Source organism: Salmo salar, chromosome 21 (genome assembly GCF_965601325.2).
Source record: "Salmo salar chromosome 21, fSalSal1, whole genome shotgun sequence".
In the NCBI taxonomy this organism is placed as follows: Eukaryota; Metazoa; Chordata; class Actinopteri; order Salmoniformes; family Salmonidae; genus Salmo; species Salmo salar.
In genome coordinates, this window is record NC_138311.1 from 29,392,998 (window position 1) to 29,420,476 (window position 27,479).

Sequence of the window (27,479 nt, forward strand, 5' to 3'; positions counted from 1 at the left end):
CAGACCAGCGTCGAATAGTCTTCATCACGGTACATCCTGTTTGAGTTTCTGCCAATAGGAAGGGAGAAGCAAAATGGAGTCGTGGTCAGATTTGCTGAAAGGAGAGCAAGGGAGGGCCTTGTATGCATCGTGGAAGTTAGAGTAGCAGTGATCCAGTGTTTTGCCAGCGCGAGTGCTCCAATCAATATGCTGATAGAATTTAGGTAGCCTTGTTCTCAAATTTGCTTTGTTAAAATCCCCAGCTACAATAAATGCAGCCTCAGGATATATGGTTTCCAGTTTGCATAAAGTCCAGTGAAATTCCTTGAGGGCCATCGTGGTATCGGCTTGAGGTAAGATATACACAGCTGTGACAATAACCGACAAGAATTCTCTTGGGAGAAAATACTTTCGGCATTTGATTGTGAGGAATTCTAGGTCAGGTGAACAAAAGTACTTAGAGTTCCTTTTTTGTTGTTACAATTACAACACAAGTCGTTAATCATGAAACATACACCTCCGGAGAGATGTTTATTTCTGTCGGCGAGATGCACAAAAAATCATGGTGGCTGTACTGACTCTCGTGGCAGGGGGTATTTGTTTAGAGTGTTTCGGGGTTTGTTGGGCTATGTGTTTATGTAGAGGGGTGTTTTGTTTAGAGTGTTCCGGGGTTTTGGTTAATGTTCTATGTTAGTATATTTCTATGTTCTAGTCTAGTTGTTCTAGTTCTATGTTTAGTTTATTGATTTGGCCTTCAATTGGAGGCAGCTGTTCCTAGTTGCCTCTGATTGAAGGTCCTATGTATAGGGGTGTTTTGGTAATGGGAATTGTGGGTAGTTATTTCCTGTTTAGTGTATGTAGCACCTGACGGGACTGTTTAGTGGCGGTCGTTTGTTTTTGTATACGTGTTTCTTTTTTGTTTTTTCCTTCTTTTATAATAAATAAGAAGATGAGTATACATTTTCCCGCTGCACCTTGGTCCATTACATACGACGACCGTTACAGTTACAATCCCTGATGTTTCTCTGGAAAGCAACCCTTGCACTAATTTTGTCTACCTTGTTATCTAGAGAATGGACATTAGCGAGTAATATACTCCTAAGCGGTGGGTGGTGTGCGTGCCCCGAAGTCTGACCAGAAGGCCACTCCATCTTCCTCTTCTGCAGCGACATTGTTTTGGGTCACCCTCTGGAATCAGTTCAAATGCCCTGGGTGTTTCGGACAAAGGATCCGCTTCGGGAAAGTCGTATTCCTGGTCGTAGTGCTGGTAAGTTGACGTCACTCTGATATCCAATAGTTCTTCCCGGCTGTATGTAATAACACTTAAGATTTTATGGGCTAACAATTTAAGAAATAATACATAAAAAAACAAAATACTGCAAAGTTTCCTAAGGATTAGAAGTGAGGAGGCCCTCTCTGTCGCCGCCATCTTGCCTTTTGTTTCTTTTCAGTAATAAGGCCTGATTCATGCAGTCTCCTTTGAACAGTTGATGTTGAGATGTGTCTGTTACTTGAACTCTGTGACACATTTATTTGGGCTGCAATTTCTGAGGCTGGTAACTCTAATGAACTTATCCTCTGCAGCAGAGGTAACTCTGGGTCTTCCTTTCCTGTGGCGGTCCTCATGAGAGCCAGTTTCATCATAGCGCTTGATGGTATTTGCCACTGCACTTGTAGAAACTTTAAAAGTTCTTGACATTTTCTGGATTGACTGACCTTCATGTCTTAAAGTAATGATGGACTGTCGTTTCGCATTGCTTATTTGAGCTGTTCTTGCCATAGTAGGGCTATCTTCTGTATACCATCCCTACCTTGTCACAACACAACTGATCGGCTCAAACGCATTAAGAAAGAAAAATATTCCACAAATTAACTTTTAAGAAGGCACACCTGTTAATTAAAATGCGTTCCAGGTGAATACCACATGAAACTGGTTGAGAGAATGCCAAGAGTGTGCAAAGCTGTCATCAAGGCAAAGGGTGGCTACTTTGAAGAATCTCAAATATAAAATATATTTTCATTTGTTTAACACTTTTTTTTGGTTACTACATGATTCCATATGTGTTATTTCATAGTTTTGATGTCTTCACTATTATTATACAATGTAGAAAATAGTAAAATAAAGAAAAACCCTTGAATGAGTAGGTGTGTCCAAACTTTTGACTGGTACTGTTTATACTTAAAATAATATATGGGATATTGGAAAATATGCAGACAATTACACATTACTGTTGATGTAAGTCACATGAAAAGGTCCTGACTTTTCAAAAATTCTTGGTTTCCTACCTTGTCAGGACATTCTGGTCACTTGTGGTCCCGATAATGAACACACACACACACTCACACACACGCCTCACCTCTATACACAAGCAGCTGGGCTCTCCCTTCTCAGTGACGACACACTCTCTTCCTGCTCCACAAAACACATTGGCACACACCTTACTCTTACTCTGCACCTCCTGAGGAAAGAGAACACACATTGTTAGTGCTGAAAACAAACACACAGCTTTGGCACATGAGCACACTGTCAGCACAAACACACACACAGATGGGTAGTATTTCTGTTACATGTATTTTAATTACTGAGTATTCTGTATGTTGTATTGCACTGGGCTTAACTACATTCCAACGTATTTTGTAAGAAGATACCTTGGAAAGCTGTAATTTGTATCCTATTTCTTTATAGCTAACTAAATGTATTTGTAAAAATGTATAATTTCAAAGAATGCTGAGTATTACTCGAATTATCTCCACCCCAAAACAAGGCCAATGACAATACCCAGTGTGCTTTGTAGTTGTTAATTTTCACACATACATTTTGGTAATTTAGCAGATGATCTTATCCAGAGTGAAAACGCATTCAACTAAGGTATATAAACAACAACATATCACAGTCAAAGAAAGTAAGAAGTTTCTGTAACCGTTAATGAGAATGTTGTTGCTGTTCTACAAAATACATGTGTAGTAATTAAGTACAATACTTTGCAAAATCTATATTATATTTTATTTTGATACATTGGTCTTTAGGGTCATTTGCAGTTGTATTTTGTAATATATGCACGGACGCACGCACACACAAACACAGGACAAAATACAGCATTTACATGTCTCAGACACAAGGCGCCACTGTTGCCCCATTCTCAGAAGAGCCAGTGTTCTTCAGAATATAATTAGTGGTTTCACATGTAGGGTGAGGTTCATTGGGCTCCTATCACACTCCCTATCAGGATACTATCAGTTTCGCTGATGCAATCACATGAAAGAGACAGCATAACTCAGAACCCCTCAGGAACCACAACAAAACATTCAGCAAACGCGCACACACGCAAATTGCTTGTGAATTTACAGCTATCTACTGTAATTATAAATTAACATACAGTACTGTAAAGAGCAATGCATTATGGGGGCTCAACGGCATTCAACTACACTGCTGTACAATTTTACTTCACCTTTATTTAACTAGGCAAGTCAGTTAAGAACAAATTCTTATTTTCAATGACGGCCTAGGAACAGTAGGTAAACTGCCTTGTTCAGGGGCAGAACGACAGATTTGTACCTTGTCAGCTCGGGGATTTGAACTTGCAACCTTTCGGTTACTAGCCCAACTAACCACTAGGCTACCCTGCCGCACTGTATTACCTGTTTTGCTGTATATTCACAGCAACATACTGTGAATTATGGTAAAATGTTGTGGGAAGGGAAAGAATCGCTGCCTCCTTAACATATTTAGAGCCGTGCCTTGTAAAGGGGCTATATTTGTTGAACCTGTTAGTGATAATACTGTACTAATTGAACTGATATGTGCTATTACTGGCCTAATAGGTGCAACAAATATACAAACATGCACGCTGATGACTGCCTCTCTAGCGGGGCACAATTTTTGTTACAAACTCCCAGAAGACACGGTGGCTATCTCATTGCCATAACAACCGGTAATTGTCCTTAAATGGGGCCAAGGCAGTTCCCTTCCAACAGAGCACAGACAGGTTCTCTCTCTCTACCTGAGTGAAGGTCTCTCACACTCATTCCTGTTTGTGGCAGCTGTTAGTTACCATGTCAACTACGTCATGCTCACCTCAAGAAACGACATAGTGTAAATAGGAAGTGGCCTGTAGTAAAAACCTTAGCCAACACAATGTGGCGATAGGGACAATTCTTATATTAGTAATAAGGCAGTTAAGAACAAATTCTTCTTTACAATGACGGCCTACAACGGCCAAACCTGGGCCAATTGTGTGCCACCCTATGGGACTCCCAATCACAGCCAGTTGTGATACAGCCTGGATTCAAACCAGGGTGTCTGTAGTGACACCTCTAGCACTGAGATGCAGTGCCTTAGACCGTTGCGCTACTCGGGAACTCGAGTGTAGTGTACCGATTCGTGATGGCATCATTAAAAGTGTGTGTGTGTGGGTTGGTTCTTCTATCCCTGTGGGGACTGAAAATCCCCAAAAGTCCCCACAAGGATAGTTAAACAAGGAAAATGTCTCCCTTGTGGGGACATTTCCCACATCCCCATGAGGACAAAGGCAATGTTTAGGCTTAGGTTTACAATTAGGGTTAGAAATAACATAAGGGTAAGGGGTTAGTTCGTTAGGGTTGGGTTGCAGGTAGGGTTAAGTTAAGAGTTAGGGGTTAGGGACAATATGATCTTTAATGTAAATACATTTTAGGTCACCACAAGGACACAAGCTATGTGTGTGAATAGTAGGAAAATACTAACTGTATATGTATCCTGTGGAGAAGATATGACCTCATACAGAACACACACTAACAGTCATTTTGGTTTTGTTCATTCTCTTTTATAATGTTAAATGTTTCTCTTGCACTTTCTTTACGTTGATTCTCTATTTCTGTGCTTTTGTCTCTCCTGAAACAAGGGCAGTATACTTGCCAAGTCCAGTTCACATGAGCAACAGGCCAGCCAATCACCAGCTGCCAAGCACAGCTCTGGGAGTAGCTTTACAGCCCTCCCAACTACCCCCTCCCTCCTCATTTTCAATGTGTGTGTGAGTGTGTGTTTAAAACAGGGTGTATCCACATCTGGAGTCTGAGCTGTGTTTTCCTTTGGGCCCGTTCCCATGGTCTATGTAATTCTTACCCCACCCCCTCCTCGGCTCCCCTGTTCTTCGCTCTCCTCCCTCCCGTGTGTGTGTGTGTGTGTGTTAGCGCGTGCGTGTGAGTGAGTCATGGAATGTGGGAGAAATCCCTGAAGGCTCCTGTGACCTGCCATCTCTCCAATCAGCTTTCAGGAAGCTAATGACAGGCTAACATGGAGGTCATATGGGGGCTATACAGCCTGTTGTAGTGTACCAACTACTGACCCTTACCAGAGAGAGAGAGAGAGAGAGGAAGGGGCTATACAACCTATTGTAGTGTACTAACTACTGACCCTTACCTGAGAGAGAGAGGAGGGGGCTATACAACCTATTGTAGTGTACCAACTACTGACCCTTACCTGAGAGAGAGAGGAGGGGGCTATACAACCTATTGTAGTGTACTAACTACTGACCCTTACCTGAGAGACAACCAGTCTGTTCATTTGGTGGAAAGGCATATACGCACACACACAAATACACACTAACACACAACCCTGTTTGGTGTAAAAGTTAAAACACACTCACACATCCCCCCCCTTCCACACAACACACAGCTGAGGTCATACTATAATACTTCTTCAAATGCTTCCCTGAGGGTTGGTGGAGTAGTGGTCCATTCAGACAGTTAGCTACAGATGGCCAGAGACCAGAGAGATGAGCCTGTTGAAACCTGCAGTCTCTCTCTCTGATAACCCTAGCAGAGTAATGGATGTGTTGCTTAGTTTAGTCTAGCTCCAGCTACACCTCTCCAAATATCGCCTGCAGGACCACCATTCATTTTAGCTAAGAGAGAGCAGTTTTTGTTCCACCAGCTCTGAATGGGGAGTTTCTATGGTGATGGGGGATGCGAGGCTCAGAGAGACGCATGTCTTACTGTCCTATTGACAGGGAGAAGGTCAAGCATCACCTAGGAATACAGTCATATCAGAAAGATATACATTCATATACACAACTAGCATACACATGCAAGCAGGCACACACACACTGAGGCTCTTAAAATATTGTGTTAAGTAATGGCCTTTGTGTTTTACGTTATCAGTTCAAATAAACAATCTGTCTATTCTGAGCCAATAGCAGCCAAGAGCTGTCTGGGTGTGATTAATGACTGGCCAATAATAAACCCCAACTGAGCCAATCGGAAACCAGAGCTGTCTGAGCGTGATTAATGATTTGCTTATGAATGTGTATTGATCAGTCTTTAAACATTTTGAGGCACTACAATCTCGCTAGTCCCTTCCTTCAAATCTCTCCCTCTCTCTCCAGATGAGGGAAGTGTATTCAGACATCACAGCTCTTCTCTACCATTCTCTGTCACTCTATAAGCCATGTAATACATTTTTATTAAAACTGAAAAGCTGAAATGTCTGGAGTCAGTAAGTATTCAACCCCTTTGTTCTGGCAAGCCTAAATATTTTTTGAATGACTCTCATCTTTGTACCCAACACGTACATTTATGTGTAAGGTCCCACAGTCAAGCAGTGGATTTTTTTTATATTTTTCTCCCCAATTTCGTGATATCCAATTACGATCTTGTCTCATTGCTGCAACTCCCCAACGGGCTCAGGAGAGGCGAAGGTCGAGTCAAGCATCCCTCGAAACACCAAAACGCCCTTTTTAACACCCGCCCGCTTAACCCGGAAGCCAGCCGCACCAATGTGTCGGAGGAAACACTGTTCAACTGACGACCGGTATCAGCCTGCAGGCGCCTGGCCCGCCACAAGGAGTCGCTAGAGCGCGATGAGCCAAGTAAAGCCCCCACAGCCAAACCCTAACCCGGACGGCGCTGGGCCAATTATGTGCCGCCCTATGGGACTCTCGGTCACGACCGATTGTGACCCTGCCCGGGAACGGACACAGATTCAACCACGAAGAACCTGGAGGTTTTCCAATGCCTCGCAAAGAAGGGCACCTATTGGTAGATGGGTAAAAATAAAACAAAAGCAGACATGGAATATCCCTTTGAGCAGGGTGAAGTTATTAATTACACCTTGCATGGTGTACCAATACACCCAGTCACTACAAAGATACAGGCATCCTTCCTAACTCAGTTCCCAGAGAGGAAGAAACTTCTCAGGGATTTCACCATGAGGCCAATGGTGACTTAAATATATAATGCCTGTGATAGGAGAAAACTGAGGATGGATCAACAACATTGTAGTTACTTCACAATACTAACCTAAAATGACAAAGGGAAAAAAATTACGCCTGTACAGAATAAGAATATTCCAAAACATGCATCCTGTTTGCAATAAACACCAAAGTAAAACTATAAGAAATGTGGCAAAGAAATTAACTTTTTTGTCTTGAATACAAAATACAAAGCATTATGTTTCGGACAAATCCAACACAACACATCACTGAGTGCCACTCTTCATAGGAAGAAAAAGAGTGATGGGAGAAGAAGAGGAGAGAGTGGGAGAAATTATAGGAATTGAGCTGCAGAAAAAGAGTCAGAAAATCAGAAACTGGAAGAAAAAGTGGGGATGGGTGAGAGGTCTGAACTTTACTTTATGTCCTGAACACAAATAGTTATGTTTGGGGCAAATCCAATACATGTCACAGAATACCACTCTTCATATTTTCAAGCATGGTGGTGGCTGCATCATGTTATGGGTATTTTTTTTATTTAACTAGGCAAGTCAGTTAAGAACAAATTTTTATTTTCAATGACGGCCTAGGAACAGTGGGTTTACTGCCTTGTTCAGGGGCAGAATGGCAGATTTTTACCTTGTCAGGTCAGGGATCCGATCTTGCAACCTTTCGGTTACTAGTCCAACACTCTAACCACTAGGCTACCTGCACCCCATGCTTGTCATTGGCAAGGCCTAGGGAGTGTTTTAGGATAAAAAGAAACAGAATAGAGCTAAGCACAGGTAAAATCCTAGAGGAAAACCTGGTACAGTCAGCTTTTCACTAGACACTAGGAGACAAATTCACCTTTCAGCAGGGCAATAACCTAAAACACAAGGTCAAATATACACTGGAGTTGCTTACCAAGACGATATTGAATGTTCCTGAGTGGCCTAGTTACAGTTTTGACTTATACTGAAACTCTATGGCAAGACTTGAAAATGGCTGTCTAGCAATGATCAACAACCAACTTGACAGATCTTGAAGAATTTAAAAAAGAATAATATGCAGATATTGTACAATCCAGATTTACAAAGCTCTTCGAGACTTACCCAGAAAGACTCACAGCTGTATTCACTGCCAAAGGTGATTCTAACATGTAATGACTCAGGGGTGTGAATACTTATGTAAATTAGATATTGCTGTATTTAATTTTCAATACATTTGCAGAAATGTTTAAAAACATGTTTTCACTTCGTCATTATGGGTTATTGTGTGTAGATGTGTGAGAAAAAAATATTTAATATATTTTGAATTCAGGTTGTCATGTAATAAAATGTGGAATAAGTCGAGGGGTATGAATACTTTCTGAAGGCACCGTATGCCCATATAAAACATATAAGTAATATACATATAGTACCAGTCAAAAGTTTGGAAACACCTATTCATTCCAGAGTTTCTTTATTTTTACTATTTTCTACATTGTAGAAAAGTAGTGAATACATCAAAACTATGAAATAACACATGGAATCATGTAGTAACTCAAGTTTTTTTAAACAAATCAAAATATATTTTATATTTGAGATTCTTCAAAGTAGCCACCCTTTGAGGGGCATCAGTCTTCATAATAATGTTCATTGTGACGAAACGTGCAACCCATGAATAGCAAGAGTTGATGTGTGAAGAGGTGATCTCTGTAGTAATGTTCATGCATGTATGAATTAATAATTAATTAATATTTACCGTTCTCATTCTAGGAGTGGATTTTCTTCTTTTTTTGCAGAGTTCACAACCTACTACACTTGTGAGAAACAAGTTTTGGTTTATTTAATAAATAACCATAATTTTTTCATTGTCTTTTATTTGGAGTGTTCAATGTGAGCAATGAGACTCTGTCTGGTTTCTCTTTCCTGATAATGTTGAGGGAGCGCGCTCCTGAGCATGTGTCTGGTTTCTCTGTCCTGATAATGTTGAGGGAGTGCGCTCCTGAGCATGTGTCTGGTTTCTCTGTCCTGATAATGTTGAGGGAGTGCGCTCCTGAGCATGTGTCAGGTTTCTCTGTCCTGATAATGTTGAGGGAGCGCGCTCCTGAGCACGCATAGCAGTACCTGGCCAACTGCTCAGAAAAGTAGCAAAGTGTTTTTTTAACATCAATTGCAAATGATAATATATTATAATTATAGTTCCTCACAGTAAGATATTTAAAAATAATATGAAAAAAAAAAATTCAGGTTTCAAACAATTAAGTATGTTTTCAAAATGCATTTTTCCTCAAGCTCACATTGTAAAGTGGTGGGAGATGCACTGATAGCCTGTTGCTTGCACTTGAATGGTGAATGAGAGCCAGGCTTCAATTACCAGTTGAGAAATAACAATAGTAGGCCAAGCTTTTTTTTAACCATGCACTAAAACTGTTTTTAACACAATCGCATTCAGAATTGTTGCCAATGAATGGGCTTATAAAAGCACATGTTTTATTCCAGCAGCAACCAGCTGAGGAGCTGCAGGAGAAATCCAGCTCAAAATAGGCTCTCTATGCTGCACCCGTGTCATAGTTGTGTTGGATAAATGATACATGATGACTAACGAAAATACACACAGGCCAATTTTATTCCACTAAATTATGCAAATTGACCTATAGATCGATAAGTATGATGGTCAAATGTATTTACATCGACTAGTATTTACATCACTGAATAAAAAGCATTATTTTGCAATGGGATTTATTTTTCACCCGGTCATTTCTTGGCCGGTTTTATTTATTGGCTTAAAAAACAACAACTCTAAAAGCAAGCAATTGCCGGCTAACGGAAACCCTGGCGGCCTGCACGCATGCAAGCACAGATCATTAGAGCAGGAAGTATGGTATAACGTAGCACCATAATAGCACCGCATATGGAATGGGAGGTGATGTAGTAAGAAGAAACCAGTGTACACCCACACATCACAGTGGGGGTTTAATTTCATAAAATGGGATTACTTCTGCGACTGGTTTACTTTCTCGTTGAGTGTATATATGCATGTGCGTCCACATGTGCACATTTGTGTGTAATGATCAACTGAGTCAGCAGTTGGATTGATGCTTCCTGTTGTGGGGTCACTTTACAACCTCCATTAGTCCCTTCCCAGGATGCACCACTGCACTCATTACCATACAGAACGTTGATAGCCAGTTTAAAGCAAGGATAAAACCCATCCCCCGACTCCTTCTCTGCTCCCTCTCTTTTCACCTGCAACAGAATCTGTAACTATTTTTTAAACAACAGTATTGCTAACAGCAACCACAGTAAAAGGTCAGTGAGATTAGTGTTAATCAATGCTATACATAAGCAATAAGGCATGACGGGGTGTGGTATATGGCCAATACACCACGGCTAAAGGCTGTTCTTACAAACAATGCAACGCGGAGTGCCTGGATACAGCCCTTAGTCATGGTATATTGGCCATATACCACAAACCCCCAAGGCGCCTTATTGCTATTATAAACTGGTTACCATCGTAATTAGATCAGTAAAAATGAATGTTTTGTCATACCCGTGGTATACGGTCTGATATACTACGGCAGTCAGCCAATCAGCATTCAGTGCTCGAACCACCCAGTTTATAATTTGAATTAACAAACCAATGCCCATATACATACACCCCTCTACAGAAATGTGTAAGGGGAGTTTAAACATAATGGCTCACAGACTCTCTTTAGCTCACCATGGATGACATCATGCCTATACTCCCCTCCCAATGAAACATTCATAGCTCTCAGACACATGTTTCTTATTAAACTCCAACGGGGAGGGGTGGAAAGGAGAGCGAGGGAAAAAAAGAGCACGAAGGAAAGATACTGTAGGGAACAAGAGAGGGTAAGAATATGAATAAAAGGGAGCCAAAATCTCATCAATATCTGGGTAAGAGGGTATCTGGGTAAGAGGGATGTTCCCCCAAACTCCCTCCTCCATCCCCGTTTCCTATTTCCCTCCCCTCCCTGCTTCTCTACACAACTCCCAGCCTCCCCAGGGTTGTCCTAGCCTATGCACACAACTCAGACCCAGGCCAATGCCAGTCCAAACCAGGCCAGAGAGAGAGGAGAGGACCTCTCTGCTCGGCTAAGGGACACATTGGAGGATAGCCCAGAGGAAAAAATACTTTACAGCAGTTTTAATTATAACGTTTTATAATATTTTGGAGGAATATTTTTTTTTCTCCAATGTCAGCTCCTTCATTTCTAAATGTCTACTTTTAATTATCCCGAAACAGACCTGTATCCTACAAAAACTACATATGGATCTTCACACTTTTGAGCCTAAGTTCCAACTAATCAAGCTTTCATCATACCTTTACTCCACCGAGTACAATTTAAAGGAGTTATGGGAGTTAGGGAGGGAACCCCTGCTGAGCAACCAGTAGTGAACTGAAATGACCTGCAGTGCATTAGACACCACACTAGAGCATGACAGTGTTTTCTCATCCTCCTCTGAGCTGAAACACCTGGTTCCTATTCCATGCATTTATATTGGATTGAGAGCGGAATGACCAGTATGTAGCTGTGATGAGGAAACAGGGTGATATAAGGAACAGTTACAGAGAAAAATTACATCCATACACATAGGCTCTCTGGTAGTCTTTGTTCCATACACATTGGCTGTGTCCGAATATTTGTACTTGCGTTCTAAATAGTAAGCATTTTGGGTATGTGAAAATGAAATACATATATTTTTTGTATGTGTCACGTCTACTCCCGCTCCTCCCCTCTGGTAGTCGACATCACATGTATACTAACCACCAATAATGGCATCCATCCTTATGCGCACCTGCACGTCATCATGAGGCACACCTGGACTCCATTACCTCACTTATTACCTCCCCTATATCTGGCACACCCTTAGGTCCTTTCCCCATTCAGTATTGTGTCTAGGTTAAGACGCCACTACTATATTGTTTTGGTCCATGTTTGTTGGTTTATTAAACGTGCCACCTGCTTCTCGACTCTCAGCGTCTTCATTACAATATGCATTAAATACCAGGACGTCATACTCATTTAGGCTTTTCAGCTAGCAGAATTCACTGGACATTATTGAGAAAGGGAATTGTCTTTCCAGACCCACATGTTCGACAACAGCTGATTATCAGAGGTGACAAGCTGTAATTTTTCTTTTTTAAAACAGAATGCCGGGAATCAACGCAATTGCACATTAGACTACACATTCTCAGTATGTATGAGACAGTATGTTGACATTTTTTGCTTACTACATTCGTTTTTACTAAACAATACGTTCTAAATAGTATGCAGTACGATTAGTACATAGTATGTCATTTTAGGAAGTAGTAGGCAAGACAGACTTCGGACATGGCCACAGACCAGTGTTTGTGTCTGGTTCTCTGGCCAAATGAAGCAAGAGAAAATACCATCTTGTATTGATCTGTATTTGTTTCTTGGAGATGTCATTTTGTTATATACGTATCTGTAATGGAATCCTGTATGATGTCATTATAAAGCTGCACATTCCATATCTCGTAAGTGCATGAGATTCAAGATCATGTCAAAAAGGAAGTAAAACAAAGACAAATGGAGGGAGAGGGTGAGAAGGGGGAAAGAGAACGAAATAGGTTGAGAGAGAGAAAGAGAGCAAGCGTGAAAGAGAGAAAGGATGAGAAAGAGGTAGGGAGAGAGAGAGCGAGAGAAAGAGGGAGGGAGAGAGAAAAAGAGGGATGGAGAGAGAATGCGAGAGAGAAGAAAGCAGGGTGAGAGATGTAGAAAGGGATAGAGAAAAATAAGTAGCAAATGAAATAGTGAGAAGAAAGAGTGAAAGAAAAAGAAAATGAAAGCTGTTAGTTAGGAAGTTGTCATGGCCTGAGCTTATAAGCACATCTGCTGGCTGTTACAATGTCACCAAGAAAATAAAGTCCCTATAACAGAGTGCCACCAATTAACCCAGCGTCGTCCGGGTTAGGGCAGGGTTTGGCCGGCAGGGATGTCCTTGTCCCATCTCGCACTAGCGACTCCTGTGGCGGGCCAGGCGCAGAGCATGCTGACACGGTCGCCAGGTGTACGGTGTTTCCTCCGACACATTGGTGCGGCTGGCTTCCGGGTTAAATGGGCATTGTGTCAAGAAGCTGTGTGGCTTGGTTGGGTTGTGTTTCGGAGGACGCAAGGCTCTCGACCTTCACCTCTCCCGAGTCCATACGGGAGTTGCAGAGATAAGACAAGACTGTAACTACCAATTGGATACCACGAAATTGGGGAGAAAAACAAAATCAGAGTGCCACCACCACCCTACCTAACCCAGTGGGCACATGGCACAGTCAGGACAATGACACCTCTGTCCTGTTGCCTCCATTTCCATTGCTAAATCCAAGGCGGTGGCTTCTCTTTCTTTCTCTGTCCATCTCTCGTGCTGACTTTGTGTCCCACTTTCATTATCCATACCCTCACCTTTCCTTCTTTTCCTGTATCCCTCTTTATGTGAAAATATCTTATTTCTGTTGTAAATGATCCTTTCTCTCCTTCCCAGCTCCCCCACCCTGCCCCTCTCTCCCTTATCCTCCCTTCTCAATCCCTCTCTTACTGTTCTCTCTCTCTCCCTCTCTCTCCACCCCACTTCTCTCCCTGCCTGTTCTTGGCAGCCCTCCAGTCTGTCTGGGTGGGAGGGCTCAGACCCAGGCCCAGACCAGAGGAATTGGTAGTTTCCCTGCCCCAGACACTACTCCCTCCATGGGGCCACAGTCAGGGCTAATGGCTGAAAGTGTGTTTGGCAAAGGAAGTGGGCCTGTTTGCAGACCTCTACAGTACAAGATGGAATATGTAGAATGGACAGCCATTTTGGGGACTGGAATGTTCAGATGCATGTTGGAGACCACGGTTATCATCAAAGTTCAATACACTGTGTCAATTCAAGTGTTCCGCCGAGTCGGATAGGTCCGTGTCCATTTTCTACATTGAATTATTGTGTCAATAACCATTTCATATTGAAGCTGCACTGAAATTAGGCTGTGTGTGTGTGTGTGTGTGTGTGTATATTTTGTGTGTCTCCCAGGGCTCTGCTTGGTATTAATTGCCCGCCAATTTGGGCCCGATGTTTGGGCATGCTGCCAAGTGCTATCTTTGTGCCTGGTCCTATCCCCCGACACACACACACACACACACACACACACACACACACACACACACACACACACACACACACAAGATGAAGAGAGATGGAGCTAGCTACAGAAAAGAGAAGCTAGAGAGAGGGATGATGGTGTTATAAAGCAACCATAGAAGGCAGTGAGGCATGACGTCTTTGTACTGTGTGTCCGCGTGTGCGTGTGTTTCTGTGTCTCTGTGTCTCTGATGAGGATAAGAGAGCAGTACAGCTGGTTAATGAGGATTCCTTTCATGACTAGACAAGAGTGAGGAGATCACACAACATGGCCATAAAACACTGGCACACACTCTGTCTCTCAATTCAAAGGGCTTTATTGGCATGGGAAACATACGTTTACATTGCCAAAGCAAGTGAAATAGATAACAAACGAAAGGGAAATAAACAATAAAAAATGAACAGTAAACATTACACTCACAAAAGTTTCAAAGGTATAGAGACAATTCAAATGTCATATTATGTCTATGTACAGTGTTGTAACGATATGCTAATGTGACCCGATTCAGGAAACTAGGCGTATGTCGCAAGTCTTCACAGGAGAGCTGTTTGAACGTAAAACATGTATTTTAATCAAAATGTGTTTCTTGGCAGAAATGCCTTCTCGAACATGTGAAGTTCATGTGCCTTAATATCAAACTTGTATTCCATCTGTAAATGCAAATACAATTGTTAAATTACGAGCCTAGTCTGTTTAGTTTCAGATATTACACATTTCTCATTTTGACAGAACGTGGTTTCATTTCAAGTGTACTGTTAGCTAGCTAACGTTAGCTGGCTGGGTCGCTAGCTAACGTTGTGTATGATCTTATTCTTCGTCTCTCAGACACATTTGCTTGACTAGTTATAGCCATAGAACCTACCTGCAGATTCAGGTAGGGTAGTAACGTCATGAGTTGTGATTATGGTCCATTGTTTAGCTAGCTACATGTCTTAACAAAATACATTTTGGAACGCTCAACACCCGTTGAATATGTCCGGTGTCAGTAAACGTCGGCAACAAAGCATAATTAAATTGTTGCCAGCAGCACTGTTACAGTCACCAATGCCCTGGATAACATGAAAACTGCCTAACCAGCTCTGCTAGGGTGAGTAAAATGGTCAGAGTGGGGTGTTCTCTCATTATGTGTCTGGAAGTAGCTAGCCAATGTTAGCCATTTAGCTTGGGTCGTTGACTGTGGTTGTGAGGTCAGAGCTTTTGGATCAATCCTACTTATTGGCCAGAGCGTCCAGCGTGCGCTCTGAACGTGAAACGCTCTGAATTTACGAACAAACAATCTGACAGCACAGTTGCAGGTACCAACGCTCTGGATAACATACCAGCCTACATTTGTCAATAATAGCCACAGTGGTCTATATCCCCCCTCAAGCCGATACCACAACGGCCCTCAAAGATCTTTAATGGACTTTTTGCAAATTGGAAAACACATATCCTGAGGCTGCATTTATTGTACCTGGGGATTTAAACAAAGCAAATTGGAGGAAAAGGCTCCTGAAATTCTATCAACAAAAATTGTAGACCTCCACAAGTCTGGTTCATCCTTGGGAGCAATTTCCGAACGCCTGAAGGTACCACATTCATCTGTACAAACAATAGTATGTAAGTATAAACACCATGGGACCAAGCAGCCATCATACTGCTCAGGAAGAAGACACGTTCTGTCTCCTAGAGATGAATGTACTTTGGTGCGAGAAGTGCAAATCAATCCCAGAACAACAGCAAAGGACCGTGTGAAGATGCTGGAGGAAATAGGTACAAAAGTATCTATATCCACAGTAAAACGAGTCCTATATCGACATAACCTGAAAGGCCGCTAAGCAAGAAAGAAGCCACTGCTCCAAAACCACCATTAAAAAAAGCCAGACTATGGTTTGTAACTGCACATGGGGAAAAAGATCGTAATTTTTGGAGAAATGTCCTCTGGTCTGATGAAACAAAAATATAACTGTTTGGCCATAATGACCATTGTTTTGTTTGGAGGAAAAAGGGGGACGCTTGCAAGCTGAAGAACACCATCCCAACCGTGAAGCACGGGGGTGGCAGCATCATGTTGTGGGGGTGCTTTGCTGCAGGAGGGACTGGTGCACTTCACAAAATAGATGGCATCATGAGGTAGGAAAATTATGTGGATATATTGAAGCAACATCTCAAGACATCAGTCAGGAAGCTAAAGTTTGGTTGCAAATGGGTCTTCCAAATGGACAATGACCCCACGCATACTTCCAAATGCTACCAAATACTAATTGAGTGTATGTAAACTTCTGACCCACTGGGAATGTGATGAAAGAAACAAAAGCTGAAATAAATCATTCTCTCTACTATTATTCTGACATTTCACATGCTTAAAATAAAGTGGTGATCCTAACTGACCTAAGACAGGGAATTTTTACCAGGATAAAATGTCAGGAATTGTGAAAAACTGAGTTTAAATGATTTTGGCTAAGGTGTATGTAAACTTCCGACTTCAACTGAATATACTCTATTCTATACTATGCCACGGTATCTTAATCCAATGCCGCTCTGCCATATGTATATATTCTTAATCCATTCCTTACTTAGATTTACGTGTATTTTGGGTATATGTTAGATATTGTTAGATATTACTTGTTAGATATGACTGCACTGTCAGAGCTTGAAGCACAAGCATTTCGCTACACCCGCAATAACATCTGCTAAACATGTGTACGTGACCAATACATTTGATTTGATTTGGCAGGAGGTTAGGAAGTGCAGCTCTCTCTCTCCATTTGTGTGTCTTTGCATGCCTGCCTGCGTGCGTGTGTGTGAATGTAGAACTAGAACAATTAGAGCATTCCTGAGTAAAAAAGACAGAGGACAGGCTGTACTGTACCCCATGTTCCAGCTCTGTTCACTCCTCCTTGGCATGGTATTTATAGCCCAGGCAGCACCTTCCAATGAGAGAACAGTCATCAACAGCTTCACAGCATGGTGACTGGGATGCAGCAACTCTGTCACTGTCAGCTCTAGTAAGGATATTACCCATCAGCTTGGGAGGCAGTTCCTCTACTATGACTCTAAAGTAGTCTGCTAAATGTAGTTTTGTGATTCTATGACCAATAAACACAAGAACGTGTATTTGTTTATACAGTAGAACAAGTGAAAAACTCATGGCAAACAATCAGTATCTACCATTTTGATCCTATGTCCTACATCATGTCCTTCAGCTTTGAGAGTACACACTAAGAAAAGAGGATTCCTCAAGGGTTCTTTGGGAATTTGAGCCCTTCTATGGTTCTTTGCAGTGATAATTAAAATACAGGGACGGCCGCTCATTGAAATAATTTGGGCTGTGTTTAGCACAAAGCTCTTTTTGTGCAACCGTGATTGCGAGTGTCATTCCAGTTTATCTAATCTGTTATGTTATGTGATTGCATGCTATATATGACTATATATAGTGATGGTGTCTTGGGTAATACTCATGTATGGCCTTGTGTTAATTGAGAATGGTTGACAATATCAATGGTTCTCAATTCTCTCCTCGGATCTCCAGCAGTTCAAGATTTAGCACACCTGATTGAACTTGTACATTGCCATAACAATACCTATGGAATTTTAACAGACCAAAAAATGTGGGTTCTTCAAAAGGATCTATAAAGAACCTTTGATATTGAGAATGGTTCTATAAAGAACTTTTCTTGCTAACGAACCCAAAAGGGGTTGTAACCATAGCGGAACCCTTATTGGTGCTATATAAACTCAGCAAAAAAAGAAACATCCCTTTTTCAGGACCCTGTCTTTCAAAGATAATTCGTAAAAATCCAAATAACTTCACAGATCTTCATTGTAAAGGGTTTAAACACTGTTTCCCATGCTTGTTCAATGAACCATAAACAATGAATGAACATGCACCTGTGGAACGGTCGTTAAGACATTAACAGCTTACAGACGGTAGGCAATTAAGGTCACAGTTATGAAAACGTAGGACACTAAAGAGGCCTTTCTTCTGACTTTGAAAAACACCAAAAGAAAGATGCCCAGGATCCCTGCTCATCTGCGTGAATATGCCTTAGGCGCTAAAGGGAGACAGGACGGACAGCTGATCATCCTCGCAGTGGCAGACCACGTGTAACAACACCTGCACAGGATCGGTACATCCGAACATCACACCTGCGGGACAGGTACAGGATGGCAACAATAACTGCCCGAGTTACACCAGGAACGCACAATCCCTCCATCAGTGCTCAGACTGTCCGCAATAGGCTGAGAGAGGCTGGTCTGAGGGCTTGTAGGCCTGTTGTAAGGCAGGTCCTCACCAGACATCACCGGCAACAACGTCGCCTATGGGCACAAACCCACCGTCGCTGGACCAGACAGGACTGGCAAAAAGTGCTCTTCACTGACGAGTCGCGGTTTTGTCTCACCAGGGGGATGGTCGGATTTGCGTTTATCGTCGAAGGAATGAGCGTTTCACCAAGGCCTGTACTCTGGAGCGGGATCGATTTGGAGCTGGAGGGTCTGTCATGGTCTGGGGAGGTGTGTCACAGCATCATCGGAGTGAGCTTGTTTTCATTACAGGGAAGACATCCTCCTCCAGGTTCAAGTCCGGGCTCTGGCTGGGCCACTCAAAGGCATTCAGAGACTTGTCCCGAAGCCACTCCTGCGTTGTCTTGGCTGTGTGCTTAGGGTCGTTGTCCTGTTGGAAGGTGAAGCTTCACCCCAGTCTGAGGTCCTGAGCACTCTGGAGCAGGTTTTCATCAAGGATTTCTCTACACTTTTCTCCGTTCATCTTTCCCTCGATCTTGATTGGTCTTTCAGTCCCTGCCACTGAAAAACATCCTCACAGCATGATGCTGCCACCACCATGCTTCACTGCAGGGATGGTGCCAGGTTTCCTCCAGACGTGATGCTTGGCATTAAGGCCAAAGAGTTCAATCTTGGTTTCATCAGACCAGAGAATCTTGTTTCTCATGCTCTGAGAGTCCTTTAGGTGCCTTTGGCAAACTCCAAACAGGCTGTCATGTGCCTTTTACTGGGGAGTGGCTTCTGTCTGGCCACAGAGTGGCTTCTGTCCGCCATAAAGGCCTGATTGGTGGAGTGCTGAAAAGATGGTTGTCCTTCTCGAAGGTTCTCCCATCTCCACAGAAGAACTCTGAAGCGCTGTCAGAGTGACCATCGGGTTCTTGGTCACCTCCCTGACCAAGGCCCTACTCCCCCAATTGCTCAGTTTGGCCTGTCGGCCAGCTCTAGGAAGAGTCTTGGTGGTTCCAAACTTCTTCCATTTAAGAATGATGGAGGCCACTGTGTTCTTGGGGACATTCAATGCTGCATAATTTATTATAGTATCCTTCCCCAGATCTGTGCCTCGACACAATCCGGTCTCTGAGCTCTACGGACAATTCCTTTGACCTCATGGCTTGGTTTTTGCTCTGACATGCACTGTCAACTGTGAGACCTTTATATAGACAGGTGTGTGCCTTTCCAAATCATGTCCAATCAATTGAATTTACCACAGGTGGACTCCAATCAAGTTGTACAAACATCTCAAGGATGATCAATGGAAACAGGATGCACTTGAGCTGAATTTCGAGTCTTATAGCAAAGGGTACGTATGTAAATAAGTTATATCTGTTTGTTATTTTTGGTAAATTTGCAAACATTTCTAAACACTTGTTTTCGCTTTGTCATTATGGGTTGTTGTGTGTACATTGATGAGGAAAACTTTTATTTCATCAATTTTAGAAAAAGGCTGTAATGTGGAAAAAGTCAACGGGTCTGAATACTTTCCGAATGCACTGTATATCGACTGTGTGTGAGTACAGAGGTTGTCTATCCACTGTGTGTGTATAGGGAGGTTGTCTATCCACTGTGTGTGTATAGGGAGGTTGTCTATCCACTGTGTGTGTATAGGGAGGTTGTCTATCGACTGTGTGTGAGTACAGAGGTTGTCTATCGACTGTGTGTGAGTACAGAGGTTGTCTATCCACTGTGTGTGTGTGTAGGGAGGTTGTCTATCCACTGTGTGTGTGTGTGTAGGGAGGTTGTCTATCCACTGTGTGTGAGTAGAGAGGTTGTCTATCCACTGTGTGTGAGTAGAGAGGTTGTCTATCCACTGTGTGTGAGTAGAGAGGTTGTCTATCAACTGTGTGTGAGTAGAGAGGTAGTATATCCACTGTGTGTGAGTAGAGAGGTAGTATATCCACTGTGTGTGAGTAGAGAGGTAGTATATCCACTGTGTGTGAGTAGAGAGGTAGTATATCCACTGTGTGTGAGTAGAGATGTAGTATATCCACTGTGTGTGAGTAGAGAGGTAGTATATCCACTGTGTGTGAGTAGAGAGGTAGTATATCCACTGTGTGTGAGTAGAGAGGTAGTATATCCACTGTGTGTGAGTAGAGAGGTAGTATATCCACTGTGTGTGAGTAGAGAGGTAGTATATCCACTGTGTGTGAGTAGAGAGGTAGTATATCCACTGTGTGTGAGTAGAGAGGTAGTATATCCACTGTGTGTGAGTAGAGAGGTAGTATATCCACTGTGTGTGAGTAGAGAGGTAGTATATCCACTGTGTGTGAGTAGAGAGGTAGTATATCCACTGTGTGTGAGTAGAGAGGTAGTATATCCACTGTGTGTGAGTAGAGAGGTAGTATATCCACTGTGTGTGAGTAGAGAGGTAGTATATCCACTGTGTGTGAGTAGAGAGGTTGTATACTTTGCGTGGCGTTAAGGGCCATTGTTCGGTTTCTTTCCTGTATTTTCAAAGCCAGATCCAGCCGTGGTTCTAATAACTGAATGATCTACTGTGTTATTACACCGGCCACCATGGGTAATGCAATAACACAGGATGCCTGGAGAACAGAAAAGTGTGAGCGTGTGTGTGTGCCCCCACACACAGCCTTCGCATCTCACTCTCACAGTGTGTGTGTGAGTGGGAAACGTCCACATCTTATTCACCAGATGCATCTCTCTCCTCAGTCTTCACACAGCCAGAGAGAATAGCCGTGAGCCCAGCCGTACTATCTGCAAACACAGCAATTTCTTGCCTCAGGAAGTACCCAGGCATTCTCTCCTTCATAATAAATCTGGAGCCAGCTTTCACATTTTAATAACTTAGCATTCATATGTCAGCAATATAAAGAGCCATCAAACAGCAACACACACACACACGAACACACAAAACGCATACACCTAAGGTACAGTATCCGCAGCTAAACTAACTAAACAATAGGGATTGAGACTTGAAATAATCACCGAAGACCGCCATGCAGTGCAACACTGTAGTCTGCCTTAAAGGCGCTGAATGGTCAATCTGACATCTGCATTCATACTAATTGCGCTTCACGGAACAGCGTATAGCTGTTGAGGAGAGCTGTTGTGAAGGAAGTTGTCAAGGAAATTAATTTGTGTTTATACAAACCGCCCCCACCTACCAACAACCAATCATGTCAATGCAGAGCTATACGGAGCCCTCTGCATTGTTAAAACATTTGGGAGGCGCAAGGAAATGCGGTAGGGAGCTCAATTTGGCCTCTGCATGCCTCCGGAGGCGCCTCAATTGTGTCACACCCTCTATACAAAGCCTCCGATCACATTTTCGGATCAAGCATAAATTGGCATTTACTAAACTTTAAACTGTATACCAACACATTGTATAACTAAACAATCCCCAAGACCGCCTTAAGACGGTGTACTAGCAGGCCACTTTAACATTCCTACTGGGTCTGTCAATAGGCTGTATATTAGCAGGGTAATTACCCTTAAATTATATATGTCTTTATAATGCCTCTCCCACATACATATTCCACAGCCACATTCCACAAACTCTGGCCTGTACTCAGTCTTCTCAGTGCCAGATGTCACCAATGAGATCACGGATCACAGATCCAATAAAGACCCACACAAAGGGCCTTTTTTTCAGCAGGCAATGACAGGGGCAGCACTCGGAGGTCAGCAGAGGGCCTGGAGGGTGTACTGCTGGTACTGATAGTGATGACTCTCTGGACATGTAATGACAATGAGTAGAGGCTGACTTAGTTCACCCTGCAATCAAGTCTAGAGAGAGAACTACAACCATGCTAAACCTCAACCCAAAAGATAACCTCTCCCAAACCTTGACCTATAATCTTAATCCAGAAATAAGGGTAATCCTGAAAAGCAAAGTAATTCCAAAGTAGCCTAATTCCTGAATATCCTTGGAATTCCACAGTAATTCCTGAACATATTTGGAAATTCCAAAGTGTTTTCCACAATCTAACCCCGAAGCCTACAAGTGTGTCAGGCTTGGTGACAATTCTAATTGGTGTCAATTCAGGAATAATTTTTTATTTCTTTTTTACATAAATAAATATATTTTCAGTTTATTGAGAAGTCATTGAAAATAGACAACCTGTGTTTATGTATGTGACAGATCTAACCGTGTGTGGTTTCAAGAGACCTCATCTCCAACCACTTTAGGTTCAGTGTTTACTCAGGCATTACTTAGCACCAGTGTGTGAGACCCACCCGGGTGAGTGTTACACACACACACACACACACACACTGACCACCCAAACACAGCCCCAGCACAGCAAACAGTCCTCCTGATCCCTGTATAGTTAGCTCAGCTGTCTATTAACCCTTTACACTCATACCCATATACGGGTTGAAAGTTGCCGATTTGGACACTGATAAGTGCCTAAATTCGAATGCAGTGGCTGTATAGTAACATGTAAAATGGGTCTCAGGGTCTCCGCTTCACAGGTCTGTATGAGTTTTGACTGATTGACATTCTGAACTTGAGCCCCTCACGCGACAAGAAGTTGCACCATCCCTCCCGATAATTGTGCAACTTTTTTGTTTTCTGAGTTAGGGAATTGCTGTAAATTACGAGGACTAGATGTATTTTGAAAGAGGAGACGTTGAGGATTATAATAAATACCGCTTTGATGTCATACAAGCAAGTCAAACACCCGTGAGTCCAAAAGTGCACTTCACATTTCCATATCATAAAACTCAGGTAATATACAGTGTAGACGTTTATGATCACTATGTTTGATGTACAGTTACAAGATGACATGGCGTCATACCCTGGGTTGTCCTGTATTGTGAAGAAAATTTGCCACGGACCACGCATCTGAATGCACTCATGACTCCATTCTATGCACACCAAAATTACGATCTGCTTCTCCGAATTGCCTTGTGAATATTCGTATCATGTTCCTGAATGTATCGTCAATGTAAATGCACATAACATTTCTCCAAACTGTTCCCCTTTACAGTGAATAAAAATATAAAGACGACATGTAAATTGTTGGACCCATGTTTCATGAGCTGAAATAAAAGATCCCAGAAATGTTCCATATGCACAAAAAGCTTATTTCTCTCATATTCTATGGACAAATTTGCTTACATCCCTGTTAGTAAGCATTTCTCCTTTGAAAAGATAATCCATCCATCTGACAGGTGTGGCACATCAAGAAGCTGATTAAACAGCATGATCATTACACAGGTGCACCTTGAGTGCTGGGCCACTCTAAAATGTGCAGTATTGTCACACAACACAATGCCACAGATGTTTTGAGGAGCGTGCATTTGGACTCCAGGACTGTCCACCAGAGCTGTTGCCAGAGAATTGAATGTTAATTTCTCTACCATAAGCCACCTCCAATGTTGTTTTAGAGAATTTGGCAGTACGTCCAACCGGCCTCACAATCGCAGACCACATGTAACCACGCCAGCCCAGGACCTCCACATCCAGCTTCTTCATCTGCGGGATCATCGGATGGGGCCACAGTGTCTTCTGATCCCTCCTGTCTCAGCCTCCAGTATTTATGCTGCAGTAGTTTATGTGTCGGGGGGCTAGGGTCAGTCTGTTACATCTGGAGTATTTCTCTTGTCTTATCCGGTGTCCTGTGTGAATTTAAATATGCTCTCTCTAATTCTCTCTTTCTCTCTTTCTGTCTTTCTCTCGGAGGACCTGAGCCCTAGGACCATGCCTCAGGACTACCTGGTATGATGACTCCTTGCTGTCCCCAGTCCACCTGGCCGTGCTGCTGCTCCAGTTTCAACTGTTCTGCCTGCGGCTATGGAACCCTGACCTGTTCACCGGACGTGCTTGTTGCACCCTCGACAACTACTATGATTATTATTATTTGACCATGCTGGTCATTTATGAACATTTTAACATTTTAACATCTTGACCATGTTCTGTTATAATATCCACCCTGCACAGCCAGAAGAGGACTGGCCACCCCTCATAGCCTGGTTCCTCTCTAGGTTTCTTCCTAGGTTTTTGGCCTTTCTAGGGAGTTTTTCCTAGGGAGTTTTTCCTAGCCACCGTGCTTCTTTCACATGCTTTGCTTGCTGTTTGGGGTTTTAGGCTGGGTTTCTGTACAGCACTTTGAGATATCAGCTGATGTACGAAGGGCTATATAAAAATAAATTTGATTTGATTTGATCATCTGAGATGAGCTACACGGACAGCTGATGAAATTGTGGGTTTGTACAACCAAAAAATGTCTGCACAAACTGTCAGAAACCGTCTCAGGGAAGCTCATCTGCATGCTCATCATCCACACCAGGGTCTTGACCTAACTGCAGTTCGGTGTCGTAACCAGTGTGCAAATGCTCAAATCCGATGGCCAATGGCTAGCTGGCGAAGTGTGCTCTTGGATGTATTGCGGTTTCAACTGTACCTGGCACACAACAGCGTGTGCTAGTTCCCGCCAATATCCAGCAAATTCACACAGCGGGACAACATTCCATAGTCCACAATCAACAGCCTGATCAACTCTATGTGAAGGAGATGTGTTGCGCTGCATGAGGCAAATGGTGGTCACACCAGATACTGACTAGTTTTATGATCGACGCCCCTACCGATTTTTTTTTAAGGTATCTGTGACAAACAGATGCATATCTGTATTCCCAGTCATGTGAAATCCATAGATTAGGGTCTAATGAATTTATTTCAATTGACAGATTTCCTTATATGAACTGTAACTCAGTAAAATCTTTGAAATTGTTGCATGTTGCGTTTATATTTTTGTTCAGTGTAATTGCTACCATTTTGTTATTCATTTCTATATTTCTTCTGCAAAATACATTTAAATGTAGCCCTATACATATAGGCCAATTCCCATGGGTGTAAGGAGTTAACTCTGTTTGATACCCATGGAGCCAAAGATAATAATGCTTGCAACAATATCACTTCATCAACTTAACAAACACTGAAAGAGGAAATTCACAGGATAGTGTGTGTGTGTGTGTGTGTGTTTGAGTGTTTTTCTGTTCCATCTGTGTGGTCCAAAACACTGTCAAAAATATCAAACCTTGCCCTATTTCCATCAGAGATATAGAGGACACATTCACATCCTGTGAACATAGCTAAACTAAATCATCAAAGATAAATATCTGTGCTTTTTTAGGATAGTCCTACAAACCACGATGAATAATAATAAAATAATATACTGTGTGGCCATCATAATCTACAAATGGATTTGGAAGAAGATCTTCCAATTAAAATGCAATTTTCTATTTGTCTCCATAATGAAGTCTAGTGCCCTTGGATAATGCCATGTTAATCGGTTCTCCCTTGAAACGAAAACCTTCCGTCCATCATGAAAAATAAAAATCTAGAATAAATCCAGGCTTTTAATTATTAGGCCCTATGTTTGTCACAAATATAACTAGACTAGTCTACATTCTAAGCGCTCCAGCTGTGCCACGAAAAGCAGTGCTGGATTAAAAATCATAGGCCCCGGGGCTTAGATATTTTATAGGGGATTAGATATTTTTGATGAGTTTAATATTAAACACGTAATTTAACTGTGAAAATGTTTTCTCTGCCTCAAGGGCCCCCTTACGGGCTTAGGCCCTGGGGCTTCAGCCCCTGTAAGCCCCTGCAATAAACAGGCCCTGCCTAAAAGCACCATATAAAACCATAGAGCCAGTAAAGGGAGCAGAGCCTTTCGAGTTTAATATAGAAGTAACCTATGTCAATCATAATATGTTGTTTGGTTTTGCATTAATTGCCATTTAACAAAACAATCTGAAGTCCAACTTACCTCGGTTTGACAGAGCGCTATGGCCAGCAATAGGAGGAAAGGGACACTTTGCAACATCTGGGAAGACAGAGGCAAGGAAGAGAAAAATATGAAAATATACGAAAGTTTAAAAACGCATGTTATTGGTTAATGTCAAGTAAAATAGTCAAAGAAATAAAGAGCAATATTACAAAATTACCATTTTGAAAAGCGGCTCTGTTCAGACGTCTGTTGCGGGCAGAAGGTGGGCGCAGAATGTATCGGTAACCGAGGCGAACGAGAGGTCTGTGATTTCAGGAAATTTGAGAAGCGCTGAGGAATTCCTGGTCTAGAGTCTTGCCCCCGATATGGCGTGACCAATGAAAATCTCCGGAGCGCAGGAACGTTATGGAGCGTTCACGTGCTAGTCGGAACTACGAAACTCAGAAATGTCCTACTTGCTAAACGGTTGTACCCAGTGGACATACAACGTGATGAAGACGTATTTTATTGGTTGAAATATGGTCGGGACTTCTTATAAACGGATCACAAGCAGGTTAAGATGTATTTTTCATGATTTTTCATTTCCCCTGTCTTATTTTGGCTGATATCTAGTTGTTACTGACCAGTTATCTAAATGCTACTCAATTAATAGACGTAAATCTATATAAACATTATACAAATTGGAGTAATGTTATTTTTTAGCAGGGTTTGCATGATACAGCTTAGCACACTTGACAAACAACAGCTGGCAGAGTACACCAAAGCAGGTTATGGTCTCATGGCTTACTGTACCACACTGAAACAAATTGCTGTACATTTACAGAAAAATACTTACCTTTGCTATTATAATTCTATATTACACTACAGTACTGTGAAGAGGAGTGCATTATCAGGGCTAAATGGTATTACACTACAATTCCTCGACAATGTAATTTTACAGTAAAACATTGTATTACCTGTTTTGCTGTATATTTATGGCAGCATACTATGAATTAGGTTGCATTGTGGGAAATGTTGTGGGCGAGGAACAAATCTGTAGCTCATGAACACATTTTGAGGCGTGCAGTGTAAGAGACTATATTTGTTGCACCCGTTATGCTGTACCCCAAAGAAAATAGTACCATACCGTAAGTTTGGAATCTAAAAACCTTGTCCTGTAAAACTAAAGTAACTTACTGGCTACTATGCAGCCAGTAATTTACTGTAATGCAATAACATACTGTATTTTGGAATCTAA

General features: G+C 42.2%; 1 protein-coding gene across 1 annotated transcript in view; it reads right to left on the reverse strand.

Moving 5' to 3' along the window:
• The window catches only part of LOC106582116 (follistatin-related protein 1), a 56,061-nt gene extending 29,462 nt beyond the window's left edge, over positions 1–26,599 (reverse strand). Inside the window, exons 1-3 of the mRNA XM_014164869.3 lie at positions 26,460–26,599; positions 26,282–26,338; positions 2,337–2,438 (exon numbers count right to left, since the gene is read on the reverse strand). Of these exons, the coding sequence (XP_014020344.1) occupies positions 2,337–2,438; positions 26,282–26,338; positions 26,460–26,462 (162 nt within the window). The 5' untranslated portion in view covers positions 26,463–26,599. The remainder of the gene's footprint in view (positions 1–2,336; positions 2,439–26,281; positions 26,339–26,459) is intronic.
• Positions 26,600–27,479: the final 880 nt, after the last annotated feature.